Here is a 23,255-nt window from a genome sequence, read left to right on the forward strand (position 1 = left end):
GACCATTGGAATAGAATAACAAGTTCAGAAATAGACTGAAGTACATCTGGGGTTTAGTATATGATAAAGATAGCATTGCAAATCACTTGGGTGAGAAAGTACTTTTTGATAAATTATGCTACAACAACTGGAAAAAAATTAAGTAAACCTATTATCTCACACCAGATATGAGCAAAAACTTCAAATGGATTAAAGATCTTTATGTAAAAAAGAAACCATAAAAGTACCTAAAGAAAATATTAGTCAATGTTTTAAATAATCTAAGCTTATGAAAAGCCTATGAGAAGATGTTCTAAGACTGAAAATCCAGATGTATTAGAAGAGACAGAAAAAAAATGTTTATTGTGGTAAAAATACATGAATTTACTCTTAGAATTTTAAGTGTATATTATATTGTTAACTGTATGCACATTGTTATACAACAGCTCTTTGGAATCTTTACATCTTGCATGACTGAAACGTTATCTCCATTGATCAATAATTTCTTCTTGCCCCAGTCTCTGCCAACCACTATTTTGCTCCCTATACCTATGAATTTGAGTACTTAGATTCCTCTTAAAAGTGGTATATATTAGAGATTTTGTGTGTGTGTGTGACTGGCTTATTTCACTTAGTATGTCAAAGTTTCCTTTTTTAAGGCTGAAGAATATTCCACCCTTAATACGTAATGTAGTATGTATACACTACATTTTTTAAATCCATTCATGGACTAAGTTGTTTCCACATCTTGGCTATTGTGAGTAATGCTGCAGTGAACACAGATGTGTAAATATCACTTCAAGACTCTGCCTTCAGTTCTTTTGGATATATACCCAAAAGTAAGATTGTTGAGGATAGTTCTAGTTTTAATTTTTTTGTGGAACCTCCATAGTTCTTTCCATAGCAGCAGTAACATTTTACAGGTTCCACTTTGTCCACATCTCTGTCAACCTTTGTGATTTTCCTTTTTTTTTTTTTTTTAAAGTGGCCATTTTGTCTTCTTTGGAGAAATATCAGTTCAATTACCTTGCCCATTTAAAATTGAGTTCTTTGAGATTTTATTGTGATTGAGTTGTAGAAGTTCTTTGTATATTCTAGATAGTAGCTCCTTACTCAGTGTATGATTTGCAAATATGCTCTCCCATCCCGCGAGTTGCCTTTTCCCTGTTGTTCCCTTTGTTATGCAGAAGTTTTAAAGTTTGATACAGTCCTAGTTCTGTTTTCAGCTTTTGCTGCTTGTGCTATTGGTGTCACATTCAAGAAATTATTACATTCCAAGGTCACAAAGTGTTTTTCCCTAAGAATTTTATAGTTTCAGGTCTTATGTCTAGATCTTTAATCCATTTTGATTAATTTTTGTGTATGGTGAAAGATAAGGATCCAGCTTCATTCTTTTTTACATACGGATATTCCAGTTTTTCCGTCACCATTTGTTTCTATCAAGGCTGTCATTTTCCCATTGTATAGTCTTGACACCCTTGTTGAAGACTGTTCAGCCGTGGACACCAGAGTAATTTCTGGCTCTTTGTTCTATTTTATTGCTCTATATGTATGTCTGGATGCCAGTGTCAGAGTCTTAGTTACTGTAACTTTGTAATATGTTTTGAAATAAGGTAGAGGGAAGCCTTTAGCTTTGTTCTTCTTTCTCATGATTGTTTTGGCTCTTTGGGATCCTTTGAGATTCCATATGCATTTAGGAATTTTGTTTTCTATTTCTTAAAAAAATGTCATTGAGATGTTGACAGAAATTGCATTGAATCTCTAGATTGCTTTGGGTAATATGGGTGTTTTAACAGTATTAAGTCTTGCAGTCCTTAATGGACTTAATGTGAATCATAAAATGTCTTTCCACTGATTTGCCTTATTGCTTTCATCAGTGTCTCATATTGTACAAATCTTTCACCTCGTTGGTTATGTTTATTCCTAAGTGTTTTGTTCTTTTTGGTGCTATTGTAAATGTTTACTTTTCTTTTCAAATGATTCATTGTTATTGTTCAGAAACACAACTGATTTTTGTATGTTGATTTTTCTGTCTTGTAACTGCTGAATTTATTTGTTAGTTCTGACAGTCTTTGTGTGTGAGATCTTTAGGGTGTCCTACATATAACATCATGTCATCTGTAAACAGAAACAATTTTACTTCTTCTTTTTCAACTTCAGTTCAGTTTAGTTCAGTCGCTCGGTCATGTCTGGCTCTTTGTGACACCATGAACCGCAGCACGCCAGGCCTCCCTGTCCATCACCAACTGCCGGAGTTCACCCAAACCCATGTCCATCGAGTCGGTGATGCCATCCAGCCATCTCATCCTCTCTTGTCCCCTTCTCCTCCTGCCCTCAATCTTTCCCAACATCAGAGTCTCTTCCAATGAGTCAGCTCTTCGCATCAGGTGGCCAAAGTATTCGAGCTTCAGCTTCAGCATCAGTCCTTCCAATGAATATTCAGAACTGATTTCCTTTAAGATGGACTGGTTTGATCTCCTTGTTGTCCAAGGAACTTTCAAAAGTCTTCCGCAGCACCACAGTTTGAAAGCATCAATTCTTCGGCACTCAGCCTTCTTTATGGTCCAGCTCTCACATCCATACATGACTACTGGAGAAAACCATAGGTTTGACTGTATATATATATGAACCTTTGTCAGCAAAGTGATGTTTCTGCTTTTGAAACTATTGTCTCAGTTTGTCATAGCTTTTCTTCCAAGGAGCAAGCATCTTTTAATTCCATGGCTCCGGTCACCATCTGCAGTGATTTTTCCTATAATCTTTGTTATTTCCCTCTTTCGCTAACTTAGGTTTTATTCTGTTCTTTTTTTTTGAGTTCATTCAGTTGTGCATTTAGGTTACTGACTAGAGAGTTTCCACAAAATCTTAAAAAAAAACACAAACTTTTGCACGGCAGCAAAGCACTGCAAACAATGGCAAAAGACAAACAGCAAACGGAAAGAAAATATTTCTAACATTTCTCAGAGATAAAGGGCCAATGTCTTTTATATATGAAGAATTTTTAAAAATCAAGGGAAAATAAACTAAGACCCCCAATGGAAAAATGGTGAAGTGCTGTGAACATTCACTTCACTCTCAAACAAATATTAAATGGCTCTTAAAATCCTCTGTAAAGATGTTTAATATCAGTAATGATTTTTTTAAAGTGCAAATTTAAAGTATACTGAGGTCCCATTTCTCAGCCACTGAAGTGGCAACAATGAAAAGATAGATAATATACTTTGAAGGCAAGTCAGTGGGGAAACAGGCTCTCTTACACATTGCTGATAGTACTACAGTATGATAAAGCTCTTTCAGAGGGGAATTTGGAAAGATGTAACAAAATTTAAACTGTATTTGATTTTTGACTTAGGAGTCTCACTTGTAGGAATTTATCCTGAAGATATATTCTCATCAGCATAGAAGTGTATTTGCACAAGGCTGTTTGTTGTATCATTATTTGTAATTGTAAAATATTGCCCACACATAGGACAATTGAGTAAAACTGTGGTATACAATGAAGTGCTATATATGCTACTTTAAAAAAAGAATGAAGATCTCTAATAGCTGATACAAAATGAATTCCAGGATATACTGTTAAGTGAAAAAAGCATAGTGCAAAAAAGTACATATTGTATGCTACCTTGTGTGTATGAAAGGTGGGGATATGGAAAAAATATGGTTATTTTTTGCACAAAGAAATACAGGCAGGATAAATCAATAAGGAGTTTGGTTACCTATAGTGAGTGAGTGGATTTGAGGTAGAAGTGGCTGTTGTGTGGTAGGTACCTACCTAGTGTGTGAGTTTTTCACACCCATCAGTTCTCCAGTTCTCTGCAGATAGCAACTCACTGTCCTGCAATTTGATTCATTTCTGATATTAACTACCTGCAGTTAGTGGAGACCCCACAGGCCCATTTCCACAAGACTGCCCCTACATTTGGGCTCCCTCGGTGGCTCAGATGGTAAAGTGTCTGCCTGCAATGCGGAAGACGTGAGTTTGATCCCTGGGTTGGGAAGATCCCCTGGAAAAGGAAGTGGCCAATCACAAGTACAGACCTTCCTTGACATACAGTGGGGTTACATCCCAATAAACCTATCATAAGCTGAAAATATTCTAAGTTGAAATGTATTTAATTGGACACCGATGCACAGAGCTGACTCATTGGAAAAGTCCCTGATCCTGGGAAGGATTGAGGGCAGGAGAAGAAGGGGGTGACAGAAGATGAGATGGTTGGATGGTATCACTGACCCAATGGATATGAGTTTGAGCAAAATCTGAGATGGTGAAGGACAGGGAAGCCTGGCATGCTGCGGTTCTTGAGGTTGCAGAGAGTTGGACACAGCTTATTGACTCAACATACAACAACAATCTACTGAATATCATAGCTTAGCCTTGTCTGCCTTAAATGTGCTCAGAACACTTACATTAGCCTACAGTTGGGCAAATGGAATGGCTGTATGTTTACAGAATGGTTTTAAGTGTATCAGCCATCTGTGATCGTGTGGCTGACTGGGAGCCATAGCTTGCTGCTACTGCCTAGCATCACAAGAGAGAATCATATCCAGGAAAAAATAATTGAAAATTCGAAGTACAGTTTCTATTAAGTGTGTATTGCTTTTATACCATTGTAAAGTAAAAAAAAAAAGAAATCACTAGTTGAATTTATCACAAGTTGCAGACCATTTGTAGTGTTTCCACATTGCTTCCCTCTGGCCATCTTGGCTATGTGGGGTTGTTTAATTCAGCAGGTGGGATCTTAGTTCCTGAACTAGGGATCGAGCTCATGCCTCCTGCATTGGGAGCACAGAGTCTAAACCAGTGGACCACCAGGGAAGTCCCTGTTCAACTTGGCTCTGAATCAGAATTCCCACCACCCCGTCCTCAAGTTTGATTATTTGCTATAATGGCCCATTGAACTCAGGAAAATACTTAATGTTACCAGTTTACTATAAAGGATAGAAATGATCAACCAGATGAAGAGGCTTATAGGGCAAGGTGCAGAAGAGTCCCCAAAACAAGAGCTCCTGTCCCTGTGAAGCTTAAGGTGCATTACCCTGCTGGTACAAAGATGGGTTCACCAACTCAGGAAGCTCTCCAGATCTCTTACTTTAGAGGGTTTGTTTTTTTTTTTAATTTTAATGGAGACTCCATTACCTAGGCATGCTTGATTAAATAATTGGTCATTGGTGATTAGCTCAATCCCCAGTCCCTTTCCTCTCTCTAGAGGGTGGAGGGTAGGGCTGAAAGTTCTAAGCCTCTAATCATGACTTAGTCTGTTCTAGGGTACTGCTGTTCATGTGACTCCACTTTAGGAGCTGCAGTTTCTTGATTCAGTTTAAACTTACAGCCCCCTCCCCACCCCCGCAAATAACCTGATTAGCCCAGCTCTTACAAGGGACAGGCTTTCAAGGATCATTTGCATATGTAGTTTGGGCCAGTTCCTTGAAAAGAGGGAATTTCTCTGAACCTGGAAGCCACCTCAGAAGGATCTGCCTCAGAAGGATTTGCTGAGTTTTTTTTTTTTTTTTTTTTTAATCAAAGCACAGGGACTTCCCCGGTGGTCCAGTGGCTAAGACTTCAAACTCCCTGTGCAGGGGGTGGGGCTCAATCCCTGGTCAGGGAACTAGATTCCACATGCCATAACTAAGAGTTCACATGCCACAAGATCCCACATGCCTCAGCTGGGACCTGATGCAGCCAAATAAATTAAAAAAATATTTTTTTAAAAAATCAAAGCACAGTCCAAAATACTGTGTATTATATGATCCTATTTTGTAGCAGTATAGATTGAGTTTTGGCGTGGGAGTGGAGAATCAAGAGTTTTCTCTGGATATGTTAATTTTGCGATTGTTATTAGACATTCAAGTGAAGAGCTGTGTTCTTTTGTGGGCAGAGTGGCAAACAAGTACCCCTGGCCCTTGTATTTTCTGCATCAGAATCAGCCCTTCTTTTCTGTGGTATAGAACTGAAGAGTGTCAGCTCCTTTCAGACAGTTAAGCAAATCCTGAGCTTGAACAGAGAGTGTCCTTTGGGTGCCTGCATCACATGCATTCCATTCAGAGGTGGGGTTCCCAGCTGGCCCTGATGCATGTTAGATTCTTCCTCTCACTACACACCCAGCCCCCTCTCCATCACCTTCTTCTCTGCTGTGTTAAAGGGCCTTCTCATTGTTCTGGGCTTCATTTTCCTCTCATGTAAATTATCCTTGACTACTTCTTTGGTCTGTTTTTCCTATTTGCTGTAACACAAATGATAAATAAAAGTCACCTAAATATCGCCTTTTAACAGCTGAGGCAGTGATAGTTTAGCTCAAAGAAGTAAACACTTTGAGAGCCAGGAGCTAATAAATGCAAATTTTTAATCTTTCAGATATTCACACAGAAGCAGTTCAAGCTGCACTGGCAAAGCATAAAGAACAGAAAATGGCTTTGCCCATGCCAACCAAAAGGCGGTCCACGTTTGTCCAGTCTCCTGCAGATGCCTGCACACCACCTGGTAGGTTTATCAGAAGCTTTCTCTCTGACAGTTACTACTTTGATGTTTCTTAAGTTCTGCTTTTTCTTTTCTGAGGTAGGAGCTAGAACTCTCTCCTTGTCATCAGAAATGTGTGAGTACACACTGAAGGTGACAGGTTTTGATTATTGCATTGTAAACAACACACAAAAAAGGCCTTAAGAGTAAAGCTTTTTTTTTTTTTTTTTTAATTTTCTTCTGAAATTCCAGAATTTCCTTGCTCTAACCTCCAAACGCATGTAGACATAAGTAAAGCCAAAGCTTAGGGTCTAAAAAATACCTTTCTGTGACTAAATAGCTATTTTTTATTGACATCCAGAATATGACCCAGAGTCATATATGTATGTCTTTAACAGATTTATACTCCTAAATCAAATCCTTTATCTCTGCAACAGTCACAGGAGTATGTGATCTTGGGACAAAATGTTTTTGTGTCATGAAAGAGAGCAGTCATGCAGAGTTACAATAGATCTAGAAAACATATATAAGTGTTTATGTGTGTGTTAATATATTTTGTATATGTTTATATTTCTTTAAGAATCCACTTTCTTAAATTGGATCAGGAGATAAGCCAAGAACTAAGAGGCCCATTACCACCCTCCAGACTTTGAAGACTTACCACCCCCACCCCAACTACAAATTCATATTTGAAGAGCAACTGGAACACGTTTAAGTTGTCTTTTGCATTTGGAATCTTCCCCAAAGTTTTTAAAAATTTAGATGAAGTCTGAGAATCTCAATGTGTAGACCTCTGAGACTGAACAGTCCGTCTGTTTCAGAGCCTCAGTGTTGTGTCTGTTTCTCCACTGTCATGTTCCTGGTAATAAAATCTTTGGGGAGAAACATTTCCTGAACTGTTTTGGTCTCAGCGACTTACCCTGTCTTTTGGGGGAGATTCCCAGGAAGGTTATGTTGGTCGTAGCTGACTCTGATTCACAGCTGTCAGGTTGAGCTGTTCACACTGATCCTAGCCGCTGGCCTAGGTTTATATTAATAGTCTTCTCCTAGGTTCTGGCTAACTTCTCAGAGCATCCGGGCGTGCTGTGGGCTCCTTAACTGTGTGTGCTTTTTTCCTTTACATCTGTGGTGTCAATATGTTCCAAAGAGAAATAGCTCTGTGGCTTCAAGTGATCCTCAAAATGTAACGCAGGATACCTCTAGCAGACCGTCACAATGAGACGTTCTGTGCTGTAGTGGTGCATACTTCCAGCCCACTCGTTCAGAATCTTGGATGGCTTCCCTGTCGCATTAGTACAGCACCAGCCGGGTCCTCGTGGACAAAGGGGGCTCTCAGTCTCACAGCTATTCCTTGCTGGCAGATTCTGGCGCAGCATGGCTGAGGGTTTGCCATTGTAGTAAATGGCAAAGGGTAGGGAGCAGCGCAGACTCCCAAGTCCTTAGACCCAGTCCTCCCCAGAACTGTGCTAAAGAAATGCAGCTGTGAAGTAGTCTGCCCCCATGGCTGCGGGTGAAATGGGAGAGTGCAGCAAAGGATTTTGAGAACATGCAGACGGAATGGAAACCTTTTCGGAAAGTCACCTTGTGAGGGGAATTCACCAACTCTAAATCAAGGCTGTTCATTGCTGAACAAGACCATAGTCCTGTGGAATTCAGTACAGGCTTCTGTATCTCTAAACATGAATGTTCGACTCTGTCTGCAGCCTTAAGGATGTGGCATCATTTTCTTGATTACCTGGTAGTTTTAATAATTTCATGATTGTAAAGATTCAGTCCTCTCTCTTAAGACCTTTATTCAGCAGAGCAGAGTAATAAGAAGGTTTCCTATTTATGTCCTGTTCCGGGAACTCTGAATGGTATGTGAGAGATGTTGATCCGCTCTTAGAGACATCAGTGTTGTCAAATAGAAGAGGGATTCTCTCCCAGCTGGAGCACCGAGAGCACTCCACGTAGCAGTTTCTCACCTGGCCCCGACAGAGAGCTGAGCCTTGCTGCACTTGATGCTCTTGTTCAGCAACAACACACATGCCTGGAACCATCCTGTGTTCCAGGGTGAGGGGCTGTGGAGGGATGGTGTCATAAGGCTTCTCTCAGGACCTTTCCACTCGGGGGATGGAATTTGTTCTTCCCAAGTTAGGATAAGGGCTTCCCTGGTGGCTCAGGTGGTAAAGAGTCCGCCTGCAATGCAGGAGACCTGGGTTCTATCCCTGGGTCGGGAAGATCCCCCGGAAAAGGGAATTGCTACCCACTCTGGTATTCTTGCCTGGATATGGATTCCATTCTCTCCAAGCATCTGAGAGCCACCAGTTAGAGACTTGGCCATTGAACCTTAACCGTTTTATCACTGTCTCCCAGAACCTCTTACAGCCTAACCCAGGGAAGGCAGGTAGGGTTTATCTTGCCTTTTTACTAGCCCCCAAAACACTAAAGTTAGAGGAAATGCTGAAGCTGTGCTCAAGGGGTCAAGAGGAAGAGGAGAATTGATGTTAATTATTGATGGTTATGGGCTGATTTTAAAAAAAACAAAAACAGGTTCTAGGCAGCTATGAAAGTGACATGCTACTATTTTCTTTATAGAAAAATTGTGCCACTCTTGCAGGGCAAGACTAACCTCAGATTTCACGGTATTATAGTTACATTGTCCTTTGTGCACTGAGAGGCCACACCGCAAGACGTCACAAAACGTGTTTGTGCTCAGGGCCCTTCCTCTGCCCACGCTGTGCCAGGTGAACCTAGTTTCGGGGATACCTGCTAAAGCGCACTGGCCAGTCGGCTTAGAGACGCAACCAGCGCATAACTGTGGGAGTCACTGGAGTGATGAAAATCTAGAGCTGCTTTTGGAGGGATTTAACAAAAAGAGTCTGGAAGTGAACTGTGTCATAAATCTTGGTTTTGTTCGTAATCATATAATCTGGAAAATATGGTAAACACTTGACATGAGAGCTGATTTGTCTTTTGTTCATAAGCCTTCTCAAATAATAAAATGTCAGTCACCCTAAAACCTGCTTATTGATACATGCACTGATTTCTATCTTGTGGATTGGAAAATCTAAATTCCCCAAGTTGGTAGCAGCCTGTGGTTCTAGTGGTTCTAGTGGTTCTTCTAGTGCCTGTGGCCTTTTTCATAGTCTTTTAGACTGCTTGAATTACTGCCATCCAGTTCCCTTTATATGCTGAAATCATTTACTAATGTCATGAGGCAATTACCTCAGCACTTTCTTTGTAGGGCTTCTTTGTGTAATGCTATTACTCATTCATACAGATAAACAGAATGCAAAAGCTATAGCATTTTTTTTTTCTCTAAGCTTTTTCTGCACCCATGTGGGCTTACCCTGCACTGCATTTTGAGGGTGCTCAGATGAACAAATAGACCACATAATGACCCCAAAGCACAGGAAGCTGTTTTGACTGGCTTGCATAGAATAAAGCTTAAAATTTAGAGGTCTCTCTGAGTTTCTCTTATACAGGGCTCTGCTTGAAAGTGACTGTAGTAGTAATTCACAGGGCCAGTCACAGAGACATTTACCTCTCTGTATTTCTATATATGAAAACAATGCCCACGAACAGGCTGGAATATTGTTACAGTTTAGCAAACTTTAATGGTGCTATATGGAATTACAGGATGCAGAGGACTTTCATATACCAGTGGCTGCCCTGCCTCAGTTGTTCTGCTTAAGCAACTACTCTGTGAAGTGGGAAGTCCAGATTTCTTTAGAGATGAGGAAACAGACAAGCTTACAGTCACTAAGTGATTTATCCTAGGATTTAGCAATTATGTATCAGACTCATTGCTTGATTTTGTTTTTTACTCTTGGAAAGTTCTTTTTTTGCTTAATACATACTCCTATATGCACAGTCCTGGAATGGGTATTATTCCAAACAAATTGAACAGCTGTTGCCTTCTGAGAGCTTATAGGCTAAAATACATTATTAGTCAGTTACTAACGTGGAGATATTCTAATTTTATTCAAAATCACAAAGTAAACAGAGATGGCAAATCAGACCTCTATAAATGTGCTATAATTAATAAATTTTGGATCTTTTAATAAAATGCTTTTGTTAGTATTGATATGAGTTATGAGCAGAGCTCCACAAGTACTTAGAAGTTTAGTATTCAATATTCTTTAAGCCAGAGCGCAATAAAAACCCAGTCTATCAGATTGAATTAGTTTATTTCAATAAGTGATTATAAAATTTAAAGTTTTCCAGTAAACGTAATTTTATAGCTACCATTTCTTGAGTACCTCTGTGTACTAGTCAGAAGGCTAAGTGCTTAACATTTTTTCATCATTTGTTTTCTTGATGATTTTCTGTTCAATTTTACAGATGAGACAACAGATTTAAAGAGGCTCAATAACTTGCTCAGACATCTATTTCTAGCTGTGTGGTCAGTTAGACAACCTGAAAACTCTCTTAGAAAGAGGGAAAAGAAAATTTCTCTTTAGTACTAGGTAGAATATAATCAGCTTCCTTTTAAATACATACAGAAGTGAGAGATGTAGAGAATGATCACTGAAAATCAGTGTAGTTAGATGGGGCTGACTTTGGCTGTCCTGGGGAGGAGAAGGCACCATCAACAAAGGACCTAAATTTTAATTACTGTAAGAGTAGGAAAGATAAAACCTCAGACATATATGAGGTTGAAAGTTGGGATTGAGATCCCCAGAAGGGTTCACATCTTTAGCAGAAGGGATAGTTAGAAAAAATTCAATGAAAAATTAACCTCCCAGCAAAAGAAAACCTTCTCGAGAAAGCTTGCCTGCTTTGCCTCAGAATAGTGAGGGCAGGGACCTTCTCTAATAATTTGTGGTCAGAAGGTACAAGAATTGAATTCTGGTGTCCTATTTGTTAAATCTAATGTTAGAAAGTGGTCCCAGGCTGATGATAACCTGGGGCACAAGTGGTTTCTGGCAGGGTACATCAGTCCGGGGATTTAAAATCCCCACAGATAAAAGATCCACTGGATTTTGTGAGCAAACAACCCCAAAACAGAGAGAAAAGAACAATAGCAAAACAGTAGAAGTAAGACCCGTTAAGAACTGATTTGCCCAACTCCTGTCAACGGCAGAGCTAAGATTGGAATCCAAAGCAGTCTGGCCTTAAAAGCCTATTCTCTAAACCACTTGGTGTATGGCCTCTCATCCTACCATGGTGATGGTTTAGTCACTAAGTCGTGTCCAACTCGTGACCCCATAGACTGTAGGCTCCACTGTCCATGGGATTCTCCAGTCAAGAAGACTGAAGTGGGTTGCCATTTCCTTCTCTAGGGGATCTTCCCAACCCAGGGATTGAACCCCTGGTCTCCTGCGTTGCAGGCAGGTTCTTGAGCTACCATGTCGAGTAAATGTTTTCTGGTTTTTATTCTGGAGCTCTAGCAATTGCTGCATATTTGGTCTAACTTTTCAAGTTAGGCAGTAAGTTAAAAAAGAAAGTACCTGTCTCCTCACTGCGAGATTAATTGTAATATTAGTTCATTTTGTGAAATGTTTTTTCATAGACGTGGGACAGTACCTTGAAAAACAGTGTTCAGAAATCCCTTATGGGTAGAGTGATCCTGGAGTAGTTATTACTCGTGAGTGCCCCTCTCTCATAAGTATCCCCATATGGATGTTAATAGACAACACATGGGCCTCTGCTGATTAGTGATTACATAGTAATTTCCTATCCGAGCCAGCTCTCTGTGCACCCAGGTCACTGTGGGATGCTGGAAAATCTCTCAGATAGTTCTGAACATCTTCCTGATCCATGTCTGGTCAATCAGTATCGACCCTGATTGAGTTTAGTGCTAGATTAATCACTTCAGAATTTGTAGCCCAAGGTAAGTCCAGAATGGACTGCTTTCGAACTAACCTTTTAATCTTCTCTTCCATGTAAGTTTTTATTCCTAGACTGCACCTACTTGGGTCTCTAAAGCTTTTCCTTCCTAAACTTCAAACTTTCTTTGCCTACATGGAAACTTACTTTGCCTCTCTTGAAGGTTCTGGAAGTCCTTCATTCCCCTGACCCACCAGTGCAAGAGAACATGACATTCTCCTGCCTGATACCACCCCTTCCCACCCTGCCCGTCCCAAACACACACAAATATTTCTTTTCATGGACTCCAGACTAGTGTATACTAACTGTCTTAATGGTTGTTTCCCTTACTTGTTCTTTGAAGCTCTCATTTCCTGGCCTAGTTTCTGTGCCATATTTTGTAGCAGTTGTTAGGGTGAGGTCTTCCTTTCAGCGAATCTTGACTTACCTGCTGTTTTAAGCTGGTATCTGGACCTAATTTGGATATTGGCTGTCAGAACCCAGTGTCAGGCATTGTCTTTCCAGGAACTTATATGTTTCCTGATGGGTTATAAATGGATTTTAGACTTCCAGTAATCAGTATTAAATGATACAGTGTTAAAGTCACACCAGTTACAACCTGAAGGGCAAGCTATAGTTCCAGAATATTTTCTTGTTGTGAAAACCTATTAAATTCATCATATACAAGCAGTTTGGCAAGGACTTTAGTTATGATGGATAAGAGTTGTGAGTTCTTATTCAACTGGAGCAGAATCAGTGGGAAAAGAATAACTTTGTTAATTTAATCTTGCCCAATTTTCTACTAATCCCTAACAGTTTTGTGGGTGACAGTTACTTTTTTAAAAAAGGTACAAAATAACTGTATGACTATGTAAAGGCACTTTTTTTTTTTTAAGATATAGTCCTAGATAGGTACTTATATTTTGTATAACCTTAACATGTAAACTGTAAAACTTTGCAGAGCTGAAGTTCTGTACCTGTGAGGTAACGTAGGGTGGGATTTTCAGGGGAAAGAGGGACTTGATGTTATTGGCCACCTGTTATATGCTGGCGCTACTGGTGCTTTCTGTAACTTGTTTTGGGCCCTCCCACAGCAGTTAGCAGAGGTGAGTTTCCTTAGCTGACTTAGGTGGCCCTTAGCAGCCCAGTGCTGTCTACTTGTCCAGCCTCATTTTGGCCACTACCGGTTTTGCATCCTGTGCTTCCGCTAGTCTCATTTCTTCCCGATCTTCAGATATGCTTTGTTCCCTGTTGCCTCCCAGGTTGCTCACCTGACTCCCCTCTGTCCCCACCTCTGTGCCTCTCATAAATAATTTCTACTTAACCCTTCTCACCTTGGTTGAGCTCTCACTTCCTTGGGCACCAACCCTGAACTTCTTTAATACTCTAAGTCCTGTTAGAGTGGGGACTATGTCTTCTTGCTTACCATTTTATTCCTGCTAACTAGTATAATCCTTATATTTATTGAATGGATAAATAAGGAAACAGCCTTCTCAGATGGGCAACTTTGTCCCCTACATAGCTTATAAATGGTGGCCCCAGAGTTCAAATGCAAGGACACCAAAGCCATGTTTTTTCCACTGCACTAAGCCTCCCCACGGAGAAGGCAATGGCACCCCACTCCAGTACTCTTGCCTGGAAAATCCCATGGATGGAGGAGCCTGGTGGGCTGCAGTCCATGGGGTCGCTAAGAGTCGGACACGACTGAGCGACTTCACTTTCACTTTTCACTTTCACGCATTGGAGAAGGAAATGGCAACCCACTCCAGTATTGTTACCTGGAGAATCCCAGGGACAGGGGAGCCTGGTGGGCTGCCGTCTCTGGGGTCGCACAGAGTCGGACACGACTGAAGCGACTTAGCAGCAGCAGCAGCAGCAACAGCGGCGGCAAGCCTCCCCACAGTTACAGTCACTAAACACTCTAAGGAGGACTAGCAAGCAAATGAGGTAATTGAATTGAAACAATATACCTAATTACATAATTGATCCAATATAGAAACATAATGAAGCCAATTTTCCACAAACCTAATCATGAAAATACTGTTTTACTATCTTTTAAAAATTGAGTTATTCTGATTTTAGACTTACACAGATTAAAATAAATGGTGCAGTAAAGACACTCCGTGAATACAGTGGAGGTTGTGGGATCCTGTGATGTATCACCCAAAAAATACTTTATTCTAAGGGTCAGATTCACCTGTCCCATTCCTCCCATAGATACTTTTTTAAAAGCATGTTTGCAAAGACAGAAATCTCTGCCTCCCAAGGTACAGTTGAACATTTTTCTTTAAGATTATGCAAAAAATGTTTTCTAAAGAACCTCATCACTTTAGCCCTTTGGAGTCTGGTCACAGTTTACCTCTCCAGCCTCTTTTTTGCTCTTATCTCCCCAAAGTCCACATGATTTGCATAGAAGTATTTCAATCCCTGACTGAGATTGGGGTTCCTCCTGTGAAACCCTTTGCTCACCCCATTTCTTGGCATCTATTACATTCATATGAAATAATCTGAGGAGTTGTGTGTCTTCTGTACTAGGTGGTAAGCTTTCTTAGGGCATTTACTGTCTGATAAGAATTCATACATCTCAAAATTCCCAGAACTGATAGTTCCCAGCACATATTACACAGTTAAATAGTACACTGTAAAATAATAATAAGTCTTGGGCCTCAGATCTTCTTCAATGTGAGATAATAAATTAGGGGTAGTTTGAAAGCAGGAAGAAAGGATGTAGTCATTATTTTAACTCTCTTACTTCAGATTCTCACAATTTGACTTCTAGATTAAATCAGTCTTTTGTTCTTTGAATTTCTGTTGTCAGGAGCTAGCCTTGTTCTAGCTGTTAGTTATCTCTCTGGCTCTCTAAACTGAAGTAGAACACGGACTTGCAATTTTACTTGAGTTAGAGGAAAGAGTTCAGCAGGACTAACCATAGAATATTAAATTTTTTTAATTGAATGAAATTCAGTGCACGAGCCATAAATTGTAACCCTCAAAATCATTTAGGAGGGTTTATCTGACATCAGACCAAATGCCGCTGTAACATGTATGCCGGCATATGCTTAGAGCGCTGGAATAAATTCCTGACTTCTTCTTCCCTTAGCTGTCCTATATTTGGTTGAACTTTTCTCTTTTTATTTTTTCTGCATACTTTTCTAATTTAGAAAGTCAGAGCCAGTCTAAATGCAGGCACCAGTGAATTCCTCACAGTTCTCTGGGACCAAGGAGAGAAGTACCTCTGTGGCCTCTCCAGTCTTGTTTGGAGAGCTCCCTGGTGCCCTGTGACCAGCTAGCTTTCCCACCAAAACCATGATTTCTGCTGGGCTGAGCAGTTTCTTATTCCACAGTAGACAGTTCCCCAAAATCTAGTTCACTGTTTGGCACTTCAGTTGTTACCAAAAATAAGATTTTTATATTTGCCATCAAGACCATTTCCTTTTAAGTAGACACTAATTAATAAGTACTTGTGAAAATCAGGGTAGCAGCCCATCACAATGTTCTCTAACAGAGGCACTGAAGAAGATAATAGAAGCACTTCAGCATTATTTGAACATAAGGAGATAAGCCAGAATATTTAGATACTGATTAAGCCCAGAACCAAAAAAACAAAACAACTGCAACAACCACAACAAAAACAGTGAATGAAGTTTAACTGTTCAAAAATGGGTTTTTAAAAAGAGCTTAACCCCTAGATTTTAGCTGTTTTATTTTTGCAAACTTTGGTTCATAAGCCTTTCCTTGAGATTCTCAAGAAACTTTACATAAAATGTTTTGCTGCTGTGAAAGTTGAATGTGTGCTCATTGAGAAAGATCTGGAAGGTCTGTGTTCTAGGCAGGATCGAGAACTTCTGTTTTTCTAATTCCACACAGACACGTCTTCGGCCTCTGAGGATGAGGGCTCTCTGAGACGCCAAGCTGCGCTCTCTGCTGCCTTGCAACAGAGCTTACAGAATGCTGAGTCCTGGATCAACCGGTCAATTCAGGGATCGTCCACTTCTTCATCCGCATCTTCCACGCTGTCCCATGGAGAGGTCAAAGGAACCAGTGGGTCTCTAGCTGATGTATTTGCCAATACTCGAATAGGTAGGAGCTGAATCTCCCCAAGAAATTATGTTCCGTTTGGCTTCCAGTAGCCAGGAAATAGTTTACGATTTGCGTTAGGTTTTTTCAGGGTGGCCTAAAAACCAGTATCAAAGTGAACTTGACAAACAGTGAGGCAGAGAAGGAGACACAAGCAGCACGTTTGGAATGATGGGGGATGTCTCCTTTATTGGCGACGGTATTGCCCACCTGAAGCCATAGATATTTCCATAAGCAATGCTCAAGCTGCAAGATGTAACACCAGTCTTACTGTGCTTTACCCCTACTGGAGAATATTCCACCAAGGAAAAAGTGTTCAAAGATACAACATCTTAGATTTTTCCCGGGATTGTTGCCTACATTCTCTCTCTCAAAAAAAAAAAAAAAAACTAAACCTGAGAAAATTTGGAATTAAGACAGTATCCGTGAGACTCTTTTGTCTGTAGCATAAAGACTGGATTTATGGTCCTTGCTGCTGTACTATTGCAACAACAGAAGTGTGCGGGCTGAGAATGTCGGTCAATGCTTTTGCTTGACTTAGCTTTATGTTTGTGTGTGTGTGTGTTCTAAGCGTCTGTGACATCTGCAGATAAAGCTCAGGTCTCTGCCTTTGCTTAATTAGTTGGTACACACAGCATGAAGCGATATATATAAACATCACGTGCCTGTGATACTATTCCTTTTTTCTTGACAATCCATTTGCATTTTGATGTCTTGATTTTTTGTCAGTGACCTTCCTGTACCACTTAATGTTTATTAAGTGATTTCTGAAAAGGGAAAACTTGGAAACTTTTTGATTCAAGCCTGTAATTTTTAAAGAAAATAGCTACCTTAAGGTCATGCTTGCCCACATTAAAAGGTCAGGGCCAGCAGCGGACGGTTTGGCCTGTGCTCTTAATTGACTGACACCCCCCCCCCCCCAAAGCAGCTACAGATCAGCAGACTCAACACTTCTCCTATTGGGAGGGTTAGCAACAGAGCCATAGCGGGGTCAGGTTTTATATCCACATTGTCTAAAATAGCAGTTTCACTTGTGAAAAATAGTTTCCTGGTACTCAGTTAACTTTATCTCAATTTTTGTTAACAAGATGATTTTACCTGACCATATCTCATATTGCTTCTACTCTGTGAAAAGTTCAGGAACTCACAGGAACCATTTTATCCAACATTATTGCCTTTTGGATGTTTGCTCTAACAGAAGTTAATAAGTACTTCATGTTTCCAAAGGAAAAATTTGAAAATACGGATAAAAGGAAAAATAAGCTACAGCCCCACTTATGTAGAACACTTCAATATTATCACTTTCATGTAGATCCTAGACTTTATTTGCATAATGTAAGGCTCTGGTTTTGTTTTTACAGAAATGAAATGGTACTAAATAGAACCTGCTTTTATTAGCAGACATGTCTGCTTTTAAAGCAGAAATCTTTTATATCATTAATATAGAATCATACTTTTGTCCTCATGCTTTCAAAATATGCCACTGTATGGCTCTGCCATGGTTTATTTTAGCCATTTCCGTATTTTGGACATTTAAGTAGTATCCAGTTTTTTGCTGTATGAAAACTGAAATGAATATCCTCACACACACACAACTTTGTGCATTCGTTTGATTATTTCCTCTTAGGATGTATTCCTATAAGTGGAATTGCTGGGTCAGGTAAAAATGTCTATTTTTAGTGCTTTGTTACCACATCATCTTACAGAAAGACTACACTGCAGTATACTTGTGCAAAGTATTTAAAACTTTAAAAAGTATTAAGATAGTAAGTATAGACTTTTGGGGCCTGAAAACCTAAATCCCAAAATAATTTTAGAAATTGTTTATATTATGCTTTTTTCCTTGTTCATAGTTTTGAGTGGCTTTTCATTATTCTTGTGAACTCTACATTTTGCTTCCTCTAATTTTCTTTTTCTTCTTCTAATGTTTTGGTAACACTTCCTTGTTCAATGGCTCTCTTACAACTATATCATTATTTCTTTATAGTAAGAATCCCTACACGAAGCAGAATAAAGCAGCAATGTTTAATCATGCTTAGAATAGGGAAGAACCTTATCTTCCAAGTAGATTCAAGTTACGTATGGGTTGTTTTACAAAAATTAAAACTGGATTTAGCTGGTTTTCTTCATCTGAGACTTGAGCAATCTGACCCACTTCCAAAACACAGTTTCTGTCCTCAGTGAGTGAAGAGACACAGATAAACTACCATAAACATGAAGAAATGCTCAGAGTCTAAAATATTAGTAGCCATAATGATCATATTGACTTTGGTTTCATTTTGAAGTCACCAGCAATTTTTATTTTATTGTGGTTATTTTTATAACATTGGATTTCTACCAGACTTTCTGTGTAGAAAAGAATGAGTTTGAGAAATATTTGATATGTGATTTGATCTTACTAAGCCTGCTCAAGTTCTCAAAAGTAGTAATTTTAGAAAGCTGATGTGCCCTGACTTACCCTGTTCGTCTCATTATATCTTGCTAGTAAAATTAGAGCTAGTGCCCCTTTGAGTGGTTTTCTCTCTTGTTAAAAAACAAACAGCAGCAACAAAAAAGACTTAAAGATTCTTATTCTTACTGCTAACATAATATAACTTTTAAATTTTGTTTTCTCCCCTCTTAGAGAATTTCTCTGCTCCCCCTGACGTCACTACAACTACCTCTTCGTCAACATCTTCCTCAATACGCCCAGCAAATATTGATCTACCCCCATCGGGGATAGTTAAAGGCATGCACAAAGGATCCAACAGGTCCAGCCTTATGGATACAGCTGATGGTAGGCAGCTGTTTGGTAGTTAAATACGGCATATTAGTTAAACTGAAAAAATTCAAATTATAAACAGCAGTGTCTAATGTCCAGCAGTGGCAGTACTTGTGACCTACTCACATAAGTCATTTCAGCTCTCTCTTTTCAAAGATAGTCTGAACAAAAAGTATGGAAAAAGAAAAGAATGCTAGGAGAGAAAAGGGAGGTTAGATGGAATCTTTAAACAGTATTAATAATAGCACCATATTTTTACTCTTGTCATAAAAATTATTCTGTATGTATTTGTACCTATTTAGCCCAGCTGAAATAGAATGAGACTGTGAACAAAGGGCAAACATCATTAAAAATGAAAGCTCCTAAGAGAATTGAGGAAGTGAAATATTCCTAAAATCAGTTAATTGTAACTTACCATTTTTTTCCCTATAGGTGTTCCTGTCAATAGCAGAGTATCCACAAAAATCCAGCAGCTTCTCAACACTCTGAAACGACCCAAAAGGCCTCCCTTGAAAGAATTTTTTGTGGATGATTCTGAAGAAATTGTGGAAGGTAGTGGTAATAATACCAAACCACATATATTCCTTAGAAATTTTGTAAACAGTCACTGCATGTAGATATTATAGGATTTATGGATGGATAAGGTGTCATTTTTGGTTGAAGAGTTCATAGTTTTCTGATCTTTTTTCCCTTATGATCATTTATATTTTAAATCTCAGATGAAAACTAGAGAGAGAGAAGGGAAAGACAAGGAGATAACTATGGAACACAGAATTATCCTTAGAAATAAGTTTTTTAAAATTAGGAACAAGCACATAATTTTAAAAATTATTTATATTTGTCATTATCTTAGAATAGTGTCACATTCATCCTCAAAAGTTTGCCCATTTTTAAAAAAATACATATAACTCAACCATTTTTGTTAAGTCAGTCAGCACATATATAGATCTATTTTAACATGGTGGATGGTGGAAAAGCTTCATGAAAATATAGTCACTTCCTTCATGTTGTTTCCAGTTTAGACAAAATAGACACTACAGTTGAAAATTGAATTTAGTCAATAAGTATGTATCAGCTGGTACTGGCAACTTGGAGAAAGGAAGAAATCGGTCTCATCTGTATGGTTGGGGAAAGCAAAGTGATAAGAGTGATTTATTCATCCAACAATTTAAAAAATATTTAGGGATAAAATGAATCTAGAATATAATAGAAGGATTGAGAAAGGACTATCTGGGGGCATAGAAGGGGCCATTTGATATTAATAGTTATTAAAGGTGGGTGATGGATAGATCTATCTAAAAAAAGCCTTTGTCTGAAGAACTGAGCCTTGGTAGCTTTGCAGTCCATTTTTATGTCCTGAGATGAAGAACAGACTTTGATCGCATCAGACTTTAATGGAACTAAGCATGTTAGAGAAACACCTGGAGTAACGGGCAAATTTGGCCTTGGAATACAGAATGATGCAGGGCAAAGACTAATAGAGTTTTGCCAAGAAAACACACTGGTCATAGCAAACATCCTTTTCCAACAACACAAGAGAAGACCCTACACGTGGACATCACCAGACGGTCAGCACTGAAATCAGATTGATTATATTCTTTGCAGCCAAAGATGGAGAAGCTCTATACAGTCAACAAAAACAAGACCAGGAGCTGACTGTGGCTCAGATCATAAACTCCTTATTGCCAAATTCAGACTGAAATTGAAGAAAGTAGGGAAAACCACTAGACCATTCAGGTATGACCTAAATCAAATCCCTTATGATTATACAGTGGAATTGAGAAATAGATTTAAGGGACCAGATCTGATAGATAGAGTGCCTGATGAACTATGGACGGAGGTTAGTGACATTGTACAGGAGAGAGGGATCAAGACCATCCCCATGGAAAAGAAATGCAAAAAAGCAAAACAGCTGCCTGGGGAGGCCTTACAAATAGGTGTGAAAAGAAGGGAAGCAAAAAGCAAAGGAGAAAAGGAAAGATATAAGCATCTGAATGCAGAGTTCCAAAGAATAGCAAGAAGAGATAAGAAAGCCTTCCTCAGCAATCAAGGTAAAGAAATAGAGGAAAACAACAGAATGGGAAAGACTAGAGATCTCTTCAAGAAAATTAAAGATACCAAGGGAACATTTCATGCAAAGATGGGCTCGATAAAGGACAGAAATGGTATGGACCTAACAGAAGCAGAGGATATTAAGAAGAGGTGACGAGAATACACAGAAGAACTGTACAAAAAAGATCTTCACGACCAAGATAATCATGATGGTATGATCACTCACCTAGAGCCAGGCATCCTGGAATGTGAAGTCAAGTGGGCCTTAGAAAGCATCACTACGAACAAAGGTAGTGGAGGTGATGGAATTCCAGTTGAGCTATTTCAAATCTTGAAAGATGAAAGTGCTACAGTCAATATACCAGCAAATCTGGAAAACTCAGCAGTGGCCACAGGACTGGAAAAAGTCAGTTTTCATTCCAATCCCAAAGAAAGGCAATGCCAAAGAATGCTCAAACTACCACACAATTGCACTCATCTCACATGCTAGTAAAGTAATGCTCAAAATTCTCCAAGCCAGGCTTCAGCAGTACGTGAACTTCCAGATGTTCAAGGTTGTTTTAGAAAAGGCAGAGGAACCAGAAATCAAATTGCCAACATCCGCTGGATCATGGAAAAAGCAAGAGAGTTCCAGAAAAACATCTATTTCTGCTTTATTGACTATGCCAAAGCCTTTGACTGTGTGGATCACAATAAACTGTGGAAAATTCTGAAAGAGATGGGAATACCAGAGCACCTCTCCTGCCTCTTGAGAAACCTGTATGCAGGTCAGGAAGGAACAGTTAGAACTGGGCATGTAACAACAGACTGGTTCCAAATAGGAAAAGGAGTACGTCAAGGCTGTATACTGTCACCCTGCTTATTTAACTTATATGCAGAGTGCATCATGAGAAATGCTGGGCTGGAAGAAGCACAAGCTGGAATCAAGATTGCCGGGAGAAATATCAGTAACCTCAGATATGCAGATGACACCACCCTTATGGCAGAAAGTGAAGAAGAACTAAAGAGCCTCTTGATGAAAGTGAAAGAGGAGAGTAAAAAAGTTGGCTTAAAGCTCAACATTCAGAAAACAAAGATCATGGCATCTGGTCCCATCACTTCATGGGAAATGGATGGGGAAACAGTGTCAGACTTTATTTTTTTGGGCTCCAAAATCACTGCAGATGGTGATTGCAGCCATGAAATTAAAAGACACTTACTCCTTGGAAGGAAAGTTATGACCAACCTAGACAGCATATTCAAAAGCAGAGACATTACTTTGCCAACAAAGGTCCTTCTAGTCAAGGCTATGGTTTTCCAGTGGTTATGTATGGATGTGAGAGTTGGACTGTGAAGAAGGCTGAACGCCGAAGAATTGATGCTTTTGAACTGTGGTGTTGGAGAAGACTCTTGAGAGTCCCTTGGACTGCAAGGAGATCCAACCAGTCCATTCTGAAGGAGATCAGCCCTGGAATTTCTTTGGAAGGAATGATGCTAAAGCTGAAACTCTAGTATTTTGGCCACCTCCTGCGAAGAGCTGACTCATTGGAAAAGACTCTGATGTTGGGAGGGATTGGGGGCAGGAGGAGAAGGGGGAGATGGCTGGATGGCATCACTGACTCGATGGACGTGAGTCTGAGTGAACTCCAGGAGTTGGTGATGGACAGGGAGGCCTGGCGTGCTGTGATTCATGGGGTCGCAAAGAGTTGTACACGACTGAGCGACTGAACTGAACTGAAGTATGTTAGTAGACAACCCAGTCTTAGCCCTTTTGGTGCAGCAGGAAGCACCAAGCAACGTGATGTATGAGCTTAAGGTGAATTTCTCTTTCTTTTGGAGTCACTGAACTCTGAACTATGGCCATCTTTCTTGATGAACTGAATTTTCAAGTGTCTATGCCAGTAATCACCCTCTCAGTCTTTTTAGTACTGTGTTTTCAAAGGCAAATGAAAGTCAAAGTCTAACAGGAATCATACTTGAGCAACATTCATTGGCCAGATAGAGCTAACAGCTTCCCACTAATGTTAAATAGGCAATGATTTTTCATTTGAATGACAATTATTTTTGGAAGAGAAAAATACCTGTATGTCTTTGGAAGTCTGGAAGAGTATGCCCCAGGGTCTGCAGTGAGGCCTAATGGATGGCAATAATGTATAGACT

The 23,255-nt window shown here is 39.6% G+C and overlaps 1 protein-coding gene and 1 long non-coding RNA gene across 2 annotated transcripts in view; one reads left to right on the forward strand and one right to left on the reverse strand.

Moving 5' to 3' along the window:
- LOC120858222 overlaps positions 1 to 1,175 on the reverse strand; it is a 182,691-nt gene extending 181,516 nt beyond the window's left edge. Inside the window, exon 1 of the long non-coding RNA XR_005719811.1 lies at positions 1,006 to 1,175. This is a non-coding gene — a long non-coding RNA (uncharacterized LOC120858222). The remainder of the gene's footprint in view (positions 1 to 1,005) is intronic.
- Positions 1 to 23,255, forward strand: part of DIP2B (disco interacting protein 2 homolog B) — a 228,540-nt gene that overhangs the window by 142,416 nt on the left and 62,869 nt on the right. The window contains exons 4-7 of the mRNA XM_040234023.1: positions 6,332 to 6,457; positions 16,094 to 16,306; positions 18,927 to 19,079; positions 19,497 to 19,616. Coding sequence (XP_040089957.1) covers positions 6,332 to 6,457; positions 16,094 to 16,306; positions 18,927 to 19,079; positions 19,497 to 19,616 — 612 coding nt within the window. The remainder of the gene's footprint in view (positions 1 to 6,331; positions 6,458 to 16,093; positions 16,307 to 18,926; positions 19,080 to 19,496; positions 19,617 to 23,255) is intronic.

The sequence above is a fragment of the Oryx dammah genome, unplaced genomic scaffold (assembly GCF_014754425.2).
Source record: "Oryx dammah isolate SB20612 unplaced genomic scaffold, SCBI_Odam_1.1 HiC_scaffold_29, whole genome shotgun sequence".
Lineage (NCBI taxonomy): Eukaryota > Metazoa > Chordata > Mammalia > Artiodactyla > Bovidae > Oryx > Oryx dammah.